The sequence below is a fragment of the Prionailurus viverrinus genome, chromosome B1 (assembly GCF_022837055.1).
Source record: "Prionailurus viverrinus isolate Anna chromosome B1, UM_Priviv_1.0, whole genome shotgun sequence".
Classification (NCBI taxonomy): Eukaryota; Metazoa; Chordata; class Mammalia; order Carnivora; family Felidae; genus Prionailurus; species Prionailurus viverrinus.
The window spans coordinates 142,893,108-142,910,760 of record NC_062564.1 but is presented as its reverse complement, the minus strand read 5'-3'; the positions used below and the strand labels follow the sequence as shown (position 1 = coordinate 142,910,760).

At 35.1% G+C, this 17,653-nt stretch overlaps 1 protein-coding gene across 7 annotated transcripts in view; it reads right to left on the bottom strand.

Annotated features, from left to right (window-relative positions):
- CNOT6L (CCR4-NOT transcription complex subunit 6 like) overlaps positions 1 to 17,653 on the bottom strand; it is a 119,270-nt gene that overhangs the window by 70,050 nt on the left and 31,567 nt on the right. For 5 of the 7 annotated variants that reach the window (XM_047855548.1, XM_047855544.1, XM_047855545.1 and 2 more), the window contains 3 exons: positions 4,665 to 4,786; positions 1,396 to 1,582; positions 76 to 161 (listed from right to left, as the gene is read on the bottom strand). In XM_047855548.1, coding sequence (XP_047711504.1) covers positions 76 to 161; positions 1,396 to 1,582; positions 4,665 to 4,776 — 385 coding nt within the window. In that variant the 5' untranslated portion in view covers positions 4,777 to 4,786. Of the gene's footprint in view, positions 1 to 75; positions 162 to 1,395; positions 1,583 to 2,658; positions 2,761 to 4,664; positions 4,787 to 17,653 lie in introns of those variants that run through there. The other 2 variants (XM_047855547.1, XM_047855550.1) reach the window with 2 other exon arrangements.

Here is a 17,653-nt window from a genome sequence, read left to right as displayed (position 1 = left end):
AAATTGTCTTTAAAAGGCTCACAACACTTCAATACTCAGTGAGTGTTAACGCTGTCATCTTCTAACATCACTCACCTTTCAAACCTAGAGTTTGTAGCTGGAAGAGCCGACCAAGTTCATAAGGCAAAACCCGTAACAGATTGTTATTTAAAAGCAATTCCCTGTTAAAAAAAAAAAAAAAAAAAGAAAAAAGAAAAGAAAAAAGTTTAATATATCAAATGTTATTAATATCTACAATTACTTTCTTAGCCTTCCCTAACATACCATGAGTTATATTTACTTGCAAGACACATTCAATCCAAAAAACGTACAAAATGTGTAACTACTACAACTGTTAACAATGTTTCTATAATTTATTCATTCTCCAGCACAGATTACTAAAGCTGCAAGAACTACATATCATTTGCAGGCTAACTCCATTCCCTTTTCTCTCTCACTCAAATGCCTACCCAAATCAAAGTGACAGATATTCTTTGTATCCAAAGACAACCAGTATCCTTGAATCCAGTATACTCCACAGAAAAATGTAACAACCAATCACCTTTATCAATTCTTATAACTGATTACACTGTAATCACATTAAGATACTATGATGAACAATCACTGACATAGGACATAACCACAGAAAATAAAGCATAATACAGATAATAGGATAATATAGGTAAGATCCAAGCTTATAATTTTGAAATTTTGGCCAGATTACAGAAAAAATAAACAGCCATATTATTAGATGACTAAAAAGTACTTTAAGAAAATAAGGAATAAGATTCTAAAATATAAATGTTTAATTTTAAACACATGACAGCAATTTTAAATATCACTACTTAGCCGGAAAAAAAAATTACCACTTAGCAAATAAACACAGAAAAGCAATACCTGCCTACACTGAAAACATTTATACAAGGTCTTAAGGGACCTACAAAATTTTTTCCTATGAAGAAATTCTTAAAGAACCCTAAATGACAAGAAATAAATCCATTTACTATCAAGTTCTAAGGTTTCCTTAAGGACTTGTGACATTTAAGTATACTTCACCTTATAAAACAGGTATGTTCCCAGAAGTTTACTTACAAGATCAGAGTATTTTCTCAATTATTTATGATTATCTTATCACATGCTTGAGCCTAAAGCGAGACCTAATATTTTAATCCCAACCCACCTCAAGGCTGTTAAAAGAAATTGGTAAGACAAGCACACTTCTACTTAGAAAGCTTCAAATTGAAAGAAAGGAAATGTTCAACGGATGCCACCTCAAGCCCTGTTTAGACAATTTTTATCATTTGATCTTCAAATGCATACCAAAATCCTACTGTAAGAGGAGTAATATCTCATAGTTTTCTTATTTGGTAAATTTAGAATTCTATATAGTGAGTCATATCAGTAATATTTCCTTACCTGAGAGACACCATGTTTCCTAGTTCTGCTGGTAAACTTCTGAGTTTATTGGATGACAGATCCAGGTAAACCAGATTATGAAGCTTGGCAATATCAGGTGGAATGCGACTAAGGTAATTGTCATTTAGGTGCAGTGCTGTCAAGTGTGTCAATGACCAAAGTGACGTACTTAAGCTCCGCACTCTACCTAAAAGGCAAAATATTGAAGCATTAAATTCTAGGCCCAGGATGAAGACTAACCTCCAAGGACTAAAAAGTGGTAGAAGAGACTGCAATATACAGATACTGCATCTTTGAGGTTAGTTTTCTATTAATGCCATTTGACTGCTTCCAAACCTACCTGTTCTTTAATTTCATGTCACTTTTGCCTAATCATTATTTCTCATGAACTCCCCATTATTAAATGAGATGTGGCATAATAAGGAGACCCCTGGAGTCAGGGTGATGGTGAGTTCTCAAGGAAAACATCAGGCTGACTTAAGCTTTTGTGACAGAACAGTCTTGAATTTTATTTTAAGGCACAGTCCTAACAAAAGTATTTCTTACATACTCCACTAAAAATAATAGTGCAAGGTTTGTCCATATTTTGGGCCTGGATTCTTCTACAAACTTTAAATTACCAAGAGTAATTACGATGATTTAGAACCAACATCAGAATGACCATTAGGAAAACCATTTTACCCATAAAAGAGATATTGTTCCCAGCTTTCGATGCTACAATCAACAACTCTGGTTTAAGATTTTGCATTAAGTGCAACATACTCAAGTAAAATGGTCACACATTAAGCTTTATCAGTCAGTCAGCATCTGACAGCTATTGTAGCACATGGACTAGAAAAGATTCAGGAAACCTATCTCAGAATCCTGATTTTTACCACTTACTAGCTATATAGATCTGGGCAAATCACCTAACTGCAGCTGCTGTAAAGTGGGATATTATCTTAATAATTTATATGAAGATCATTTTATAAACTTTACAGAAGTAAAATAGAATTTAATTACATATCACATTCGAAACAACAGATCTTGATTAAAAGAGCAGTGGAAGGTGTATAGAGGCCACAAAATGTCAAATGGTCCATGTTACTTTTCACAGCTATCAAGCAGTCAACTCAAGCTCAGATCTGTCCAGGGTTCTGTCACAGGTTCCTTCATGCTATCTATTATCAGGCTCAGGTGCCAGCTAGGATTTTGTATTTTAATAGGAAAGAAAGTGTTCAAGTGAAGAGAGGCTGTGGTGAAAGAAACTTATTTAAGTCTTACCTGGGATTTAATCAGGTGGTTCTCAACCAGGGGCAATTTTGATTTTATTCCCCAAGGGACTTTGGGACTCTGGAGACATTCTTCGTTGTCAAAACCAGAGGAGTGCTACTGGCATCTAGTGGGTAGAGGCCGGGAATACTGCTAAACACTATGCTGTATAACTGAAACTAATGTATCAATGTGTGTTAACTATACTTCAGCTTAAAAAATTATAATTTATGTAAATTATAGTCCCTAAGATGTCCACTGATATGTATTACAGCGACCTTTTATCCCATGTGTGTTTTAATGGAATTATTTACAAAATGGTAATATCTCATGTTAATATTCATATGTATTTAAACTTAATATATACTCTGGTTTCTCTTCAGATCACATAAATCTTTCGCCTTTTAAACTTAATATACACTTAATATATTAACATGTTAATATTAACTTATATTTAAACATATATGTGGCTAACTATCATATTAAGGACCCAAACTGCTGGAGAACTATCTTCATTATCAAAATTCCAATATCATGAGGCGCCTAGGTGGCTCAGTCAGTTAAGCATCCGACTTCAGCTCAGGTCATAATATCACAGTTTGTGAGTTCAAGCCCCATGTGGGAATTTGTACTGACAGCTCTCTCTCTGCCTCTCCCCCACTCACACTGTCTCTCTCAAAAAATAAACATTAAAAAAATTCAAAATTCCAATTATCATGTCTACAATGAAGTTAAAATTAATGTCCTTTAAAAAAAAAAAAAAAGAGGAGTGCTACTGGCATCTAGTGGGTAAAGACCAGGAATGCTGCTAAATCACCTACAGTGCACACAACAGCCCCCAACCACAAAGAACTGTCTGGCCCTAAGTGTTAGCAGTGCCTAACTGAGAAACCCTGGGTTAGCGCAATAGGATCTGCTGATATTCACTCTTCTGATTACCAACATTTACCCACCAGATTACATTTAAGCTAAATATACAGGTAATTCTTGCTATTAACACTATAATGTGGGTTTAATGCTTCCCAATGAAAGCCTGTGGGGGGCGGGGGGGGGGGGGGAGAGACACAGGGGTATCACATTCTACATTATCTGTATTATACCAATTAATAAACAAAAAACAGTAATTATATTCTATTTTTAATAAACTTTTAACTTTATAATAATTTTAGATTTATAGAAAAGCTACCAAGATAATATAGAGTCCCTGTATACCTCTCATCCAGTTCCCCTAATGTTAGTTTCTTATATTATCATGATACATTTGTCAAAACCAGGACACTAATATTAGTACATTACTTTTGTACATTATTGGTACATTACTAATGTACAGATTTTATATTGGATTTCACCAGTTTTTCCATCTTTTTGTTATAAGATCCAATTCAAGATACCATTTTGCATTTAGTCATCATGTCTCCCTAGTCTCTTATGGTCTGTGACAGTTTCTCAGTCTTTCCTTGTTTTTTATGACCTTGACACTTTTGAGGATTACTAGGTTAGGTATTTTGCAGTTTGAGTTTTTCAGCTTGAGTTTGTCTGATTTTTTTCTCACTAGTACACTAGGACTATAAGTTTTTAGGAATCATATTCTATCTGAACAAATCCTAAACATGAAAGGTCATGTAATACAGTTATTTTTTGGAATCAACAGCTTCTAAGCTTCCTACTACGCCAACACTAAGATGATAGGAAAATGGCAAAGATTTCAATTTCCAAAAATAATTACTCTGCAATAGCCAAAATTAAATCTATTATATCAAAGAACCTGGTTACTCAGAAACTAAACTCCCAATGTCCTCAATTTCAGATGCCAACTCTGGCTCAAGGTATTATTTCAAAAGAAAGAACAGGAAAAAGATATTTAGTCACAGGTAAATTAAACACCAGTACTCAGACTCTTTTATTTTCTCAATTAGTTCATCTAATTACAAATGTACAACATAGGAATAAATACAATACTCAATTCTTGCTCATTATTGTTATTATATCCTGGATTAAACGCTTCAGATTCCACTCACCCGAGATTTCTAATTCTGCCCAGTGAGATTTTTTCCCATTGGCTACCTCCTCTGCTGACATGATGGTATAAATTCTGCGAGGATCTGGAGGATCATATTTTTCCTTTGGCATCCCTATTAGTCTGTTTAAAAAAAAAAAAGGATAATCAACAATTACCACAGTCTCACAGAAAAAAAGAAAAATGGGATGTAAATTTTCTTTTCCTTTTCCCTTGCCAGGCTAAGTCATTTCATACTAGAAATTCTCACTAGAAGAAAACATGTCTGCAGTATGTTAGGCTCTTGCAGGAACTCAGTAACAGATGCATAAGGGAAAATGCGAATAAGCAAAGACATTGCATTTCACATTGAACTTTGTAGTTGCTTCCCGAACTTCCACCCGTTCTTGCTTTAGCAGTCTTGCTTTCCCAAACAGACAGACCCTACACCAGTTTTCTGAATGGATTTTGACTACTCTAACAATATCAAAGTAATCCTGTCCTCCTTGCCTCGGTGATATTCAAATATTTTGTATTTAAGACAATCAGCACATGACATTCCTCTTGTCACAGAGATTAGCTCAGATGTATCTAATAACCATGAAGCTTAAGACGCATTCTATTCAGGCTTCTCTACCCTGCTAATCATAGAAGAATATAGCCCAGATTGCTACTGGCAACCATCCAACGATTATAAGGGAAACCAGCCACAGAAGTCAGAGTCTAGAAAATAGACAAAGCCAGAGTCCTCACCAAATCATACCCGTAGGACTCCCGAACACTGGGCTTTTTGCATACACAAACCAATATATATTACTTATTGTTTAAACTAGTTTAGCTTGTGTTTTTCATCACTTGCAGTCAAAAGCATCACACAGAATGATATCTTAGTATGAGCCTGTCTTGGTTTAACCTGTTGTTCTTAGGCAGCATCATTCCTTTTCACTCTCAGAAGTGTCCATGCCACTGAATTGAAACTGGTATTATTATATACTCTTCTTCATGTAACTGCCAAAATAATCACTGACTGATCACAAATGGTAAAAACTAGATATAAAAATCCTCAAGTGTGCAATGTATGAAGCATATGACAAATGGCACTGAAAGTAACCATTCAAGGAGTCCAACACAAGAATTACTGCTTGGTAACTGGCAGAAAATAAAATCCAGTTTAGATATAGCAATAATAGCAAATGACAAAGCCCTGAACCTAATTAAAATCCTACATGCTATCTGTAAGTTGCCTTGTTATTAGTATATTGGTTCTCTTTGTTCATATTTCATACACATACACACACCCCAAAACCAAGTGTCTCGATCTGAGAGTGTTTCCAACTAAAGTTTAGAATTTATAATTCAATGTAATTTACTTTCACATGGTCTGAAATTTGTTATATACAGAGAATAAAGAAAAATTAGTGGTATTCTATGTTTCAAAAAAATCAAAGCTAGTTTATAAGAACAGAATCAAAATTTCCTACACCATAATCTACTCATATTTCTGAAGGTAAAATAGTCACTTTCCTCTTTTAAAAGGGGTAAAAAGAGAAAGTTTTCCAGATTTGTTAATCTGTTTAACAGTAGTCTGCTTCCAAGTTTCCAGGTTAAGCCCTTCCTTCTGCTTTAATCTTATCATACAAGTTGGTTCATACTGACCCTTTTATTTCCCATACATATCCCCAGGATCTTCATACAGCACAAAGAATATGATAATTTTCCATGGGAAAAAAACTTGATTTATACCACATTCAGCCTATATAAAATACTTCAAAAAATAAAATTTTTAGATAACAAGATTTTCAGAATTTCTACCGTGCATGAGGAATGTGTACCTCTGTGAGTACTTCTGCATACTAATATGAAAATCTGCAAAAACACAAGATTAAGGAAAGCCAAAACACACAAACAACATGCTACAAAATCCATGAACTACATTGCGGATGGGTAAAAAATAAAGACTGCAAAATATGCAAAACAAATGTTTCAAAATTCTAATTCGTTTTCATAAAACATAGAGGTCAACTGAATGTGGTTTTTAATAATGGCTCCCACTGGATGGTATGTTCCTTAAGGGGACTATCAGTCATTTCTGTGTGGAGGCATATCATTTTTATATTGCTATATAGTTCCTTCCACATAGTAGGCCCTTAATATGTATTTGTGGAATGAATATATGCTTTGTAATACTAAAATCTGCCACCTTCCTTCTGCTTTTTCCATCTCACAGCCAATCTTCAGTCAATGCTTTTCTAAAAATTATTCCCAGGAAATGCTAATTAATCGACATGTTCAATTTCCCTAAATATTTTTAAAAATCTATATAGGTCAATAATTGCCATCTCTTCTGGCCCTCTAATTCTAATCTTGAAATCATCTACTATATAAAATGATTTTTTTTAATTTTTCACAAGTTTCCATCTTCCTAAATCCACTAAAATTTATAAAATCTGTTCCTGGAAAACAAATCCATGAAACGTTTACCAGTGTTTACATGTAAAACCAAAGTAATATTAATACTGCCATATTAGGGGTCAGAGATCTCTTCCAGATTTGATTAGGAAGCCAATGAAAATACAAGCACTTAATTAAAAATGAATATAGATTTCAATAGTCTGATTAAAGTGGTAACATTTTACTTTTGGGTTGATTAACGAGCAACTTAGTAGAGTCTTCAATTCTGGTGATCACTACTGTCTCAAACATCAGGTTTTCAAAATTGCTACTAAAGACTTAGAGAATTCAAATTTGGGAAATTGGTAATATTAAAGCCTCTTATTCAGCTTTATTTTTTCCCTCTCAGTTCCTCATCACCAACTTTGCACATTGGAGACATACCTCAAAAACCTATTTCAAAATAAATTAAAATATAAAATACTAATTCAAATGTATTTAACTCTTTAAATGTGACACCGATAGTGTGGTTTCTAACAGTCTCATATACACATCATTCCAAGACTTAAATACTGAGTGATGAATACATTTTATCTAAAAAATAGAAATGTTTTATTTTGGAAAGCCTAACAGCTAATTCCTTTCCCTATATTCTTTTTCAAATTGATTCAACAGGAAGCTTTTGAATTGGTTTTTCCATGACTTTCTAATTTTTACAACATCTTACATCAGTTCCCAGAGGATCCTCCCATTACATCAACCTAATTTATACTGGGTATCCTTATCTTGTAACAGAGTACAATAAAAGCCCCTTTGGCAACACAACCTGTCTAACTTTCCAGTCTTCGACCCTATTTCAACACTATAAAAAATACTCCACATAGCTCCCCAAATGCTAACTACATAAACTTCTTTAAACCTGCCACCCACTTTCCATCCATTTGATCTTAGCATAGCACCTACATGACCTTCCCAGATCCTAGTGCAAAATTTCTGAGAGTTACCATCAGTCCTGGCCAAAGAACCGAATTATGTCTGACTTCTTAGTTCCTACATGAACTATCCTAAAAGTAAACTAGTTTTAGTCTCCACCATTGAAAGCTGATTAATCACTACCACATAGTGAAGATTTTCATTAGTTTCCCTTCTGTTCCACAGGAAAAACCTCACATGAACTTATAAAATATGAACTTCATAGAAAATGTATTTCAATTTTTTTTCAATTACAAGCAATATTATATATAACACTAGAGCTACTTTGACCTAGAAATTTGTATTTTATTTGTTTAATGTTTGTTTATTTTTGAGAGAGAGTAGGAGAGCAGGAGAAGGGCAGAGAGAGAGGGAGACAGAATCCAAAGCAGGCTCCAGGTTTTTAGCTGTCAGCACAGGGCCCAATGCAGGGTTCAAACTAAGGAGCTGTGAGATCATGGCTTTAGCCAAAGTTGGATGCTAAACCAACTGAGCCACCCAGGTGCCCCCTGCCCTAGAAAAATTTTAAATGGAGCTTCCAAAACAAAAAAATGTAACATACCTGTATATCATGTCGTTTCAATGAACAGCATATTACGAAGTATTTATGAAATACATCCAAATACACTATTGCTAAAGAATCCCAAATCTCAAATTTTATATCTGAAGCTAATAAAATAACACAACTGCTCCCTGCTCCCAAACAGAACAAAATCTATCTGAGCCAAATCAGAGCAAACTTTTAAAGCTAGAACTGGACTTCTGTTAATAGGTGGTCATCTGGAACAACTTAAAAAAAGAGCAGCCTGTATAGTACATATAAAGATGTAAGTTCTTGTGGTATTAAACCAAAGTTTCCCTCTCACATCCTGTCCAAATTTAAGGTCATTTTATCCAAGTTTATAGTACACCACAATTACTATTACTTAGAACTCAGTCTAAGAAAGAAAGAATGCTACAAGCACCAAAGAATGTTTCATAATGAATCAGAGACTTCTAACTCAACTCTAAAATAAAAATCATTAAACATACATTTATTTCCATACAAATATTAACTGGTCATCTCAACTGTAGTCTGCAAAGTAATCTTTGGCAGAAATACAGATGCTGGCAGGGTTCCCAAAGTTAGAGGAAGACAAAATTAAGCCCACACTAGATATTTCTGCTTAACTTTTAGAGCAAGATGTCTATGATTTATTATATTTTACACATTCTCAGATAAATCTGTATTATATTGACATTTATTCCCAAAGGTTATTCCCAAATAACACATTATTCGTTATTTATTGAATACCTACCTACCTAATATCCATCCTTCCCATCTGGTCTTAAGCATTAAGGCCATTTTGCTTTCTGAGAAAATAAATCTAAGTTCAACTTTTTTTTTTTTTTAATTTTTTTTTTCAACGTTTATTTATTTTTGGGAGAGAGACAGAGCATGAAAGGGGGAGGGGCAGAGAGAGAGGGAGACACCGAATCGGAAACAGGCTCCAGGCTCTGAGCCATCAGCCCAGAGCCTGACGCGGGGCTCGAACTCACGGACCGCGAGATCGTGACCTGGCTGAAGTCGGACGCTCAACCGACTGCGCCACCCAGGCGCCCCAGTTCAACTTTTTTTAATAAAGCAAACTAACCCTTGTGCTGCAGCATTTCTGAAGTTTTTATTTCTTCATCAATATTTAACTATACAGAACTCTTAATCATTGTAATTGCCATATAAAATTTATACCTTCCCTGAATGGGCTCACCAGCAGATACTAAAAAAAAAAAAAAAGTGCCTTAGCAAATCACACTGCATACAGCAGGATCATAGTGATAAAGACTGATGACACTTAAGAGCTTAAAACATACCCTGAGATAATGATTTCATCAGCATTTCCCACTACAGGTCTATACAAGGGCCTCTCTGGTGGCATTTATCTGCAATGACATATTTAGCTAACGTCCATATATGGTAATAACGCAAACATTCAAAAAGAACCCCAAAGCTTGGGACACCGGAGTGGCTCAGCTGGTGGAGCATCCGACTTTTGATCTCAGGGTTGTAAGTTCAAGCCCAACACTGGGTGTGGAGCCTACTCAAAAAGAACCTCAAAGTTTTCATGACTCTCTCTCACTCTAAACACTAAACAAAACAAAGCAAAATCCATGTTTTATGATGGTAAAGTCATTTTATTTTAAAAAAAAAATAACCTCAGGTTTTTGGAATTTCATGTTTCTGACCAGTTTAACATTTATTCAACAAATACTTATTGTAGACCTACTACCATCATGTATTACACCAAGCACTAGGACTTCTAAAGTAAACAAGACCAACAACATCCTTGGCTTCACGTAGCTTATACCATTTTCATAGCACTGCTTTAAAATAAAGTTATAGAATATATAGTTTACTTCCAAATAGTGCTATAAAGAATTTGGCACTTCTTGTTACTACCTTCCCCCCCCCCCCACCCCCCTTATCAGGTAGTTGCATTGTTCCCTCTTGTCACTATTCTGAAAGAGTACAACTAAAGGGTAGTGAAGCTGACCCTTAAAAAACTGCTTAGGTCTACTTATAAGCAGATCTTTTACACTACGGAAAATGTATTTTCTGTTTCTTACGATTTTCTTAATACCGTTTTCTTTTCTCTAGCTTACTTTATTATAAGAATACAATATATATAACACGCAAAGTATGTGTTAATCAACACTTCATGTTATCAGTAAAGCTTCCAGTCAACAGTAGGCCATTATTAGGGTAATATAAAGTAGTACATGAATTTTCAAATGCATGGGGGGATTGGTGTTCCTAACCTCTGAGGTGTTCAAGGGCCAAATGTAATAGGTAATCCACAGAATGGTCAATGACAAGTAGAGAGACTACAGCTCCCAGGACAAGAATGGCAAGTTTTTGTTTTATTGTTTTTTCAAAGAAATACAGGGAAGCATTTACTTTTTTTTTAAGGTTTATTTTTGAGAGAGAGAGAGAGAAAGCACAAGTGAAGGAGGAGCAGAGAGAAAGAGAGACTCCCAAGCAGGCTCCACACTGTTAGCACGGAATCTGATGCAGGGCTCAAACACATGGGACCTGTGAGATCATGACCTGAGCAGAAGTCGGATGCTTAACCAACTGAGCCATCCAGGTGCCCCAAGTTTGAATATTGGGGAATGGACCAAAGATAATGAGGCTAAACACTTATAAGTACATTTAATTTAAGGTGATAGCAAATACTCTTCTAACACTGCGACATTGTTTATTCTATGATCCTTACTGAGAAACCAAGTAATTAGATAACAGTAACAAGGATTCTTTTGGTCTTTAAAAATATTTAGACTCAGGATGCCTGGCTGGCTCAATCAGATGAGCATGCAACTCTTGATCTCAGAGTCATGAGTTCAAGCCCCACATTGGGTGTAGACATTACTAAAAATAATAATAATAATAAAAATATTTGAATTCAATGTGTCTTCATTCTATTCAGTTTATTCTTCAGGATCTACTTCAAATTCCAAGCCAAACTAGTTACCTACCCAAACAAAATGCATAGGCATACATGGATGAAAATGAGATGTCATAATGGTTACTATACTTCTTTCTAAAGGTAATCCAAAGGTAGCTTTATGTTAATCCACAATGATAACTAAAAGAAGCTTCTAACTCCATAAAGCAGTGAGGGCATAGTCTACTTGTCAGCTAAAGAAAGCACTATGCGGCGGGGGGCGGGGGGAGAGAATCAGAATAGAACTTTTCCGCACATTTGAAATTTTCCCTCATATGTGGAATACCAGAACACAGCAAAAGCAACATAAAACATAAATAATAAAAGGAAAAATGGAGACCTGAGATTATAAATGTACCAATCACTTCAAAATTTCAAAATAATTAGCACATTTCATTTTATTTCATCAGTAATTGATTTGGACAACAAAAGCTTACAATTCTTCTCTTACATTCCAAATTAGGTCTTAGTCTCTAGCTAACAATCACTATGCTTTAATGCCTCTTGTATTTACTTACTGCCTCTCACTTATCTAAATATATCGAACACAATCTAATTATCCTGCAGAAAATGGGAGATAATTAGACCAAAATTTTCACATCAATATTTCCAGGACTATGATTTCTTCCCCCTAACCCTTTTTATCCTTTCACTTTTTTGGTGTAGCTTGTGTTTTCTAGTTCCTCTGATATATACATTTTCATGTCTTTCAGTGGATGCCCAATTCTATCCACCCTTCATGGTTTAAGTCATCTTTTACCTCTTCAAAATATTTCCCCACGTAAAAATCAACAAGCTAATTCTTAAATTTATATACAGAAATCTAGAATAGCCAAAATACTTTTGAAAAAAATATATACACTTGGGTGCACCCACTATCTAATATCAAGACTTACTATAAAGATATAGTAATCCAGACAGTTTTGTATGGATGAAAAGGGATAGACACATATAGTTCAAAGGAACAGAACTGAGAAACTAGAAATAGAACCACACAGCCAATAGATTTTCCACAAATGTGGAACCTACAACCCAGCAATTGCACTACTAGGTATTTATCCAAGGGATACAGGTGTGCTGTTTCAAAGAGACACATGCACCCCAATGTTTATAGCAACACTATCAATAATAGCCAAAGTATGGAAAGAGCCCAAATGTCCATTGATGGAGGAAAATGGATAAAGAAGATGTGGTATGTGTGTGTGTGTGTGTGTTATGTGTATACACACACACACACACACTCGCATATATATATACATATAAAATGGAGTATTACTCGGAAATCAAAATGAATGAAATCTTGCCATTTGCAACTACGTGGATGGAACTAGAGGGTATTATGCTAAGTGAAATTAGAGAAAGACAAATATCACATGACTTCACTCATATGAGGACTTTAAGAGACAAAACAGATGAACATAAGGGGAGGGAAACAAAAATAATATCAAAACAGGGAGGGGGACAAAACATAAGAGTCTCATAAATATGGAGAACAAACTGAGGGTTACTGGAGGGGTTGTGGGAGGGGGGATGGGCTAAATTGGTAAGGGGCACTAAGGAATCTACTCCTGAAATCATTGTTGCACTATATGCTAACTAATTTGGATGTAGTATTAAAAAATAAAAAATTAAAATTAAAAAAAGAGAGATGAATGAAAAGACATGCCCAGGATTGAGAATAATTATTTGCAAAACACAAATCTGTAAAAGCACTCCAGTATATAAAAGGAACTCTCAAAACAAAATCTTAAGAAAAACAACCTAATAAAAAAATTGGCAAAAGATTTCAACAGGCACTTCACCAAAGATACTCAAATACAAAATAAGCACATGAAAAATACTCAACTATATGCATTTTGGAAATTCAACCTCAAGTGACAATGAGATATCACTACACACATACAATACTAGGGCCAACAAGGATATCACACACACATACCTGTCTTTGTGTTTATGTTTATATACACAAACACATATTTATATATATACACATATATTCATGCATACATACATATACCCATACATACCCTCACATTTTGCTAGTGGAAAGCAAAACAGTACTGCCACTGTGAAAGAGTTTGATTGTTCCTCATCAAGTTAAACATACTTTTATACAACCTTCAATTTCATCTCTAGGTATATACCCAAGCAAAAGAAAAATTTATGTTCACACAAAAAACTATATGTAAATGTTTGCAGCAACTTTATTCATAAGCCCCCCAAACTTGAAAAAAAATCAAATGATCTTCAATTGACAATTACATAAACTGTGGTACAGTCATACAACGAAATACTACTCAGTTAGAAAAAGGACCAAACTAATGATAAACACAACATAGTTGAATGTCAAATGCATTGGGAGAAATTAAAAATATCATTACAATACTCAAAGTAAGTACAATGTACCTCACCATAATAAAGGCTGTATGACAAGACCACAGCAAATATACTCAATGGTGAAAGCTGAAAGCTTTTTCTCTATGATCAGGAATAAGACAGGATGCCCACTCTTGCCACTTTAATTCAACATAGTACTCGTGGTCATAACCAGAGCAATTAGGCAAGAAAAATAAAAGGTATCCAAACTTTAAAAGAAGTAAAATTCTGTTTGCAGATGACATGACATTATACATAGAAAACCCTAGACTCCACCAAAAAACTGCCAAACTAATAAATTCAGGGAAGTTGCAAGACACAAAACACACAAAACTATTTCATTTCTATATACTTTATTAATAAGTATAAGAAAGAGAAATTAAGACAACAATCCCATTTACAACTGCATCAAAAAGAATAAAATACCTAGGAATAAATTTAACCAAGGAGATGAAAGATGAGTACAACAAACACTTTATGACATTGATGACACAAAGAAACGGAAAGATAGTCTACACTCATGGTTTGGAAGAATATTGCTAAAATGTCCATACTATCCCAAAGCAATCTACAGATTCAATATAATCGCTATCAAAATTCCAACGGCCACTTTTCCAGAGAAATAAAACAAGTAATTCTAAAATCTGTACGCAACCACAAAAGACCCTGAATGGCCAAGGCAATTTTGAGAAAGAAGGACAAAGCTAGAGGCACCACGATCTTTGACTTTGAACTATATTACAAAGCTTAGCAGTCAACACAGCATGGTACTGGCATAAAAAGATATGTAAATCAGTGGAACAGACTACAGTCCAGAAACAAACCCACATATATAATCAATTTACAACAAAGGAGCCAAGAATATACAATGGGAAAAGGAGAGCCTCTTCAACAAACTGTGTTGGAAAAAGTGAATAGTCACATGCAAAAAAATGAAACTGGATGTGCATCTTACACTATATACAAAAATCAACTCAAAATGGATTAAGGACTTGAATGTAAGGCTTGAAACCATAAAATTCCTGGAAGCCCCTTGACACAAGTCTTAGCAATGATTTTTGGATTTGACACCACAATCGAAGGCAACAAAAAACATGTGGGACTACATCAAACTAAAAACCTTCTGCTCAGTAAATGAAACTAACAAAATGAAAAGATGTCCTATAGAATGGGAGAAAATATTTGCAAATCATGTACCTGATAAGGGATTAATACCCAACATATATGTAAAGAATCCATACAGCTCAATAGGTAAAACAATTCAGTTAAAAAATGGGTAGGAGATCTGAAGATATTTTTCCAAGAAGCATCAACAGATATATGACAAGGGGCTCAACATCACTAATCATCAGGGAAATGCAAATCAAAACCACAATGGCTCTCATCAAAAAGACAAGGAATAACAAGTGTTAGCAAGGATGCAGAGAAAAGGGAACCCTGTGTACTGCTGGTAGAAATGTAAACTGATGCAGCCACTATAGATAACAGTATAGACAGACATTCTTCAAAAATTAAAAATAGAACTACCACATGATCCAGCAATTCCACTTCTGGGTGTGTATCCAAAGAAGCAAAATCACTATCTCAACAAGATATCTGCACCTCCATGTTCACTGTAGCATTATTTATAATAGCCAAAACATGCAAACAACCTATGTATCCATTGGCAGATGAGCAAATGAAGAAAATGTGGTAAAATACACACACACACACACACACACACACACACACACACACACACACTGAAATATTATTTAGCCATAAAAAGGAAAACCTTCTCATTTGCAACAACATGGATGTACTTTAAAGGCATTATGCTAAGTGAAGTAAGTCAGGCAAAGACTGTATGATCTTATAAATGGAATCTAAAAAAACTAAAAATGAACTGTAGACAGAACAGACTGATAGGGAAAATGAATAAAGGGGGTCAGAAGGTATAACGTTCCAGTTAAAAAAATAAGTCTTGGGGATAAGGTACAACATGGTACCTTAGACTTAATATTGTACTATATAGGGGTGCCTGGGTGGCTCAGGTGATTAAGCACCAGGTCATGATCTCACAGCCCATGATCTCAGCCCCATTTCGGGCTCTGTGCTGACTGCTCAGAGCTTGGAGCCTGTTTCGGATTCTGTGTGTCCTTCTCTCTTTGCCTCTCTGTGTGCACGAGCACATACTCTCTCAAAAATAAACATTAAAAAAAAAAAGTTTAAATACTATGCTACGTATGTTAACGTTGCTGAGAGAATAGATCTTTAGGGACACCTGGCTGGATCAATCAGTAGAACATGAGACTCTTGAGCTTATAGAGTCAGGAGTGGTAGCCCCATGTTGGGCATGGAACCTACTTTAAAAAATATATTTTTTTCGGGGCGCCTGGGTGGCGCAGTCGGTTAAGCGTCCGACTTCAGACAGGTCACGATCTCGCGGTGCGTGAGTTCAAGCCCCGCGTCAGGCTCTGGGCTGATGGCTCAGAGCCTGGAGCCTGTTTCTGATTCTGTGTCTCCCTCTTTCTCTGCCTCTCCCCCGTTCATGCTCTGTCTCTCTCTGTCCCAAAAATAAATAAACGTTGAAAAAAAAAATTAAAAAATATATATATATATATTTTTTTTTCTTTAAAGATCTAGATCTTTAAAGTTATCATCACAAGAAAAAAACCATCTAAGTATGTGTGGTGATGGATGTTAACCAGACTTACTATGGTAATCATTTCACAATATACACATATATAAAATCATTATGCCATACAACTAAAACTAATATAATGTTAAATGTCAATTGCATCTCAACTCATTCAAGACTATATACTGTATGAATCCATTTATAGCACATTTCAGAATAATCAAAACTAATGGGACACAACACTGGTAAATGGCTGCGAGGGGCTAGGGTGGAAGGAGGGTAGAGTGAAAAAGGAATAAGGGAATTTTTTTCTTATGTACTAGATATATACCTGTTAATTTATAATTACTAAAAATATTGCCATCAGAAATACACTCAGGAAACACAGTAATTTAAGCTTTCTTGTCTCTTGGTAAAACAGAAGTTGGGGGGAAAAACTCCTTTCCCATCCAAAAACCACTAAGAGAGTAAAAAAGGAAAATAAACTAACAGGAATGTAGGATTTCCCTATCCCTAACTTCTCAAGGCATTTATAAATATGTTAGCCTAAAAATAGCATCAATTGACTAGCAAGTAAAATCACACAAATCCATAGCATTTTGCAGACTCTTGGTAACTTAATATCAAAGAGTCACAATAAGTCAACTTTATTATTGACTAATAGATGCCAATTAGAGCTTATGTGACCTGGGTCATTTGAAACGTTAAACCCCTCCCTCTCTCCCTCCCTCCTCCCCCTGTCTCAAACACACACAAGAGAGGGGGATTATAAGCAGTTGAGGGTGGCTAAAAATTATCATGCTAAGTATGGAGATATGGTGTTGTATATAGGAGGGCAGAGGAAAGACCATGGAAAGTTCAAATTTCTGTTTTGCTTTCCTGACTCTTTCCTATAGATCATTTTCCTAATATAAATCTGTCAGCCATAAGACAGTCTAATAATAAACATGATACTACCAGTCTTGGTTGCCGCCTTCTTTCATTCCTCTTTACTTTCTTCTGCTCAGTAGCATTTCTTCTAGTCACACTTCCAAATGGGCCCATGATTCTACAGAGTCTGATAATATAAGGCATTATAAATGCCTTAACAGCTCTGTACTTATAGGAAATACAAAAATATTTTCACTTCCTGAGATCAAAAAGAATGAAATCTTGCCATTTGCAACAATG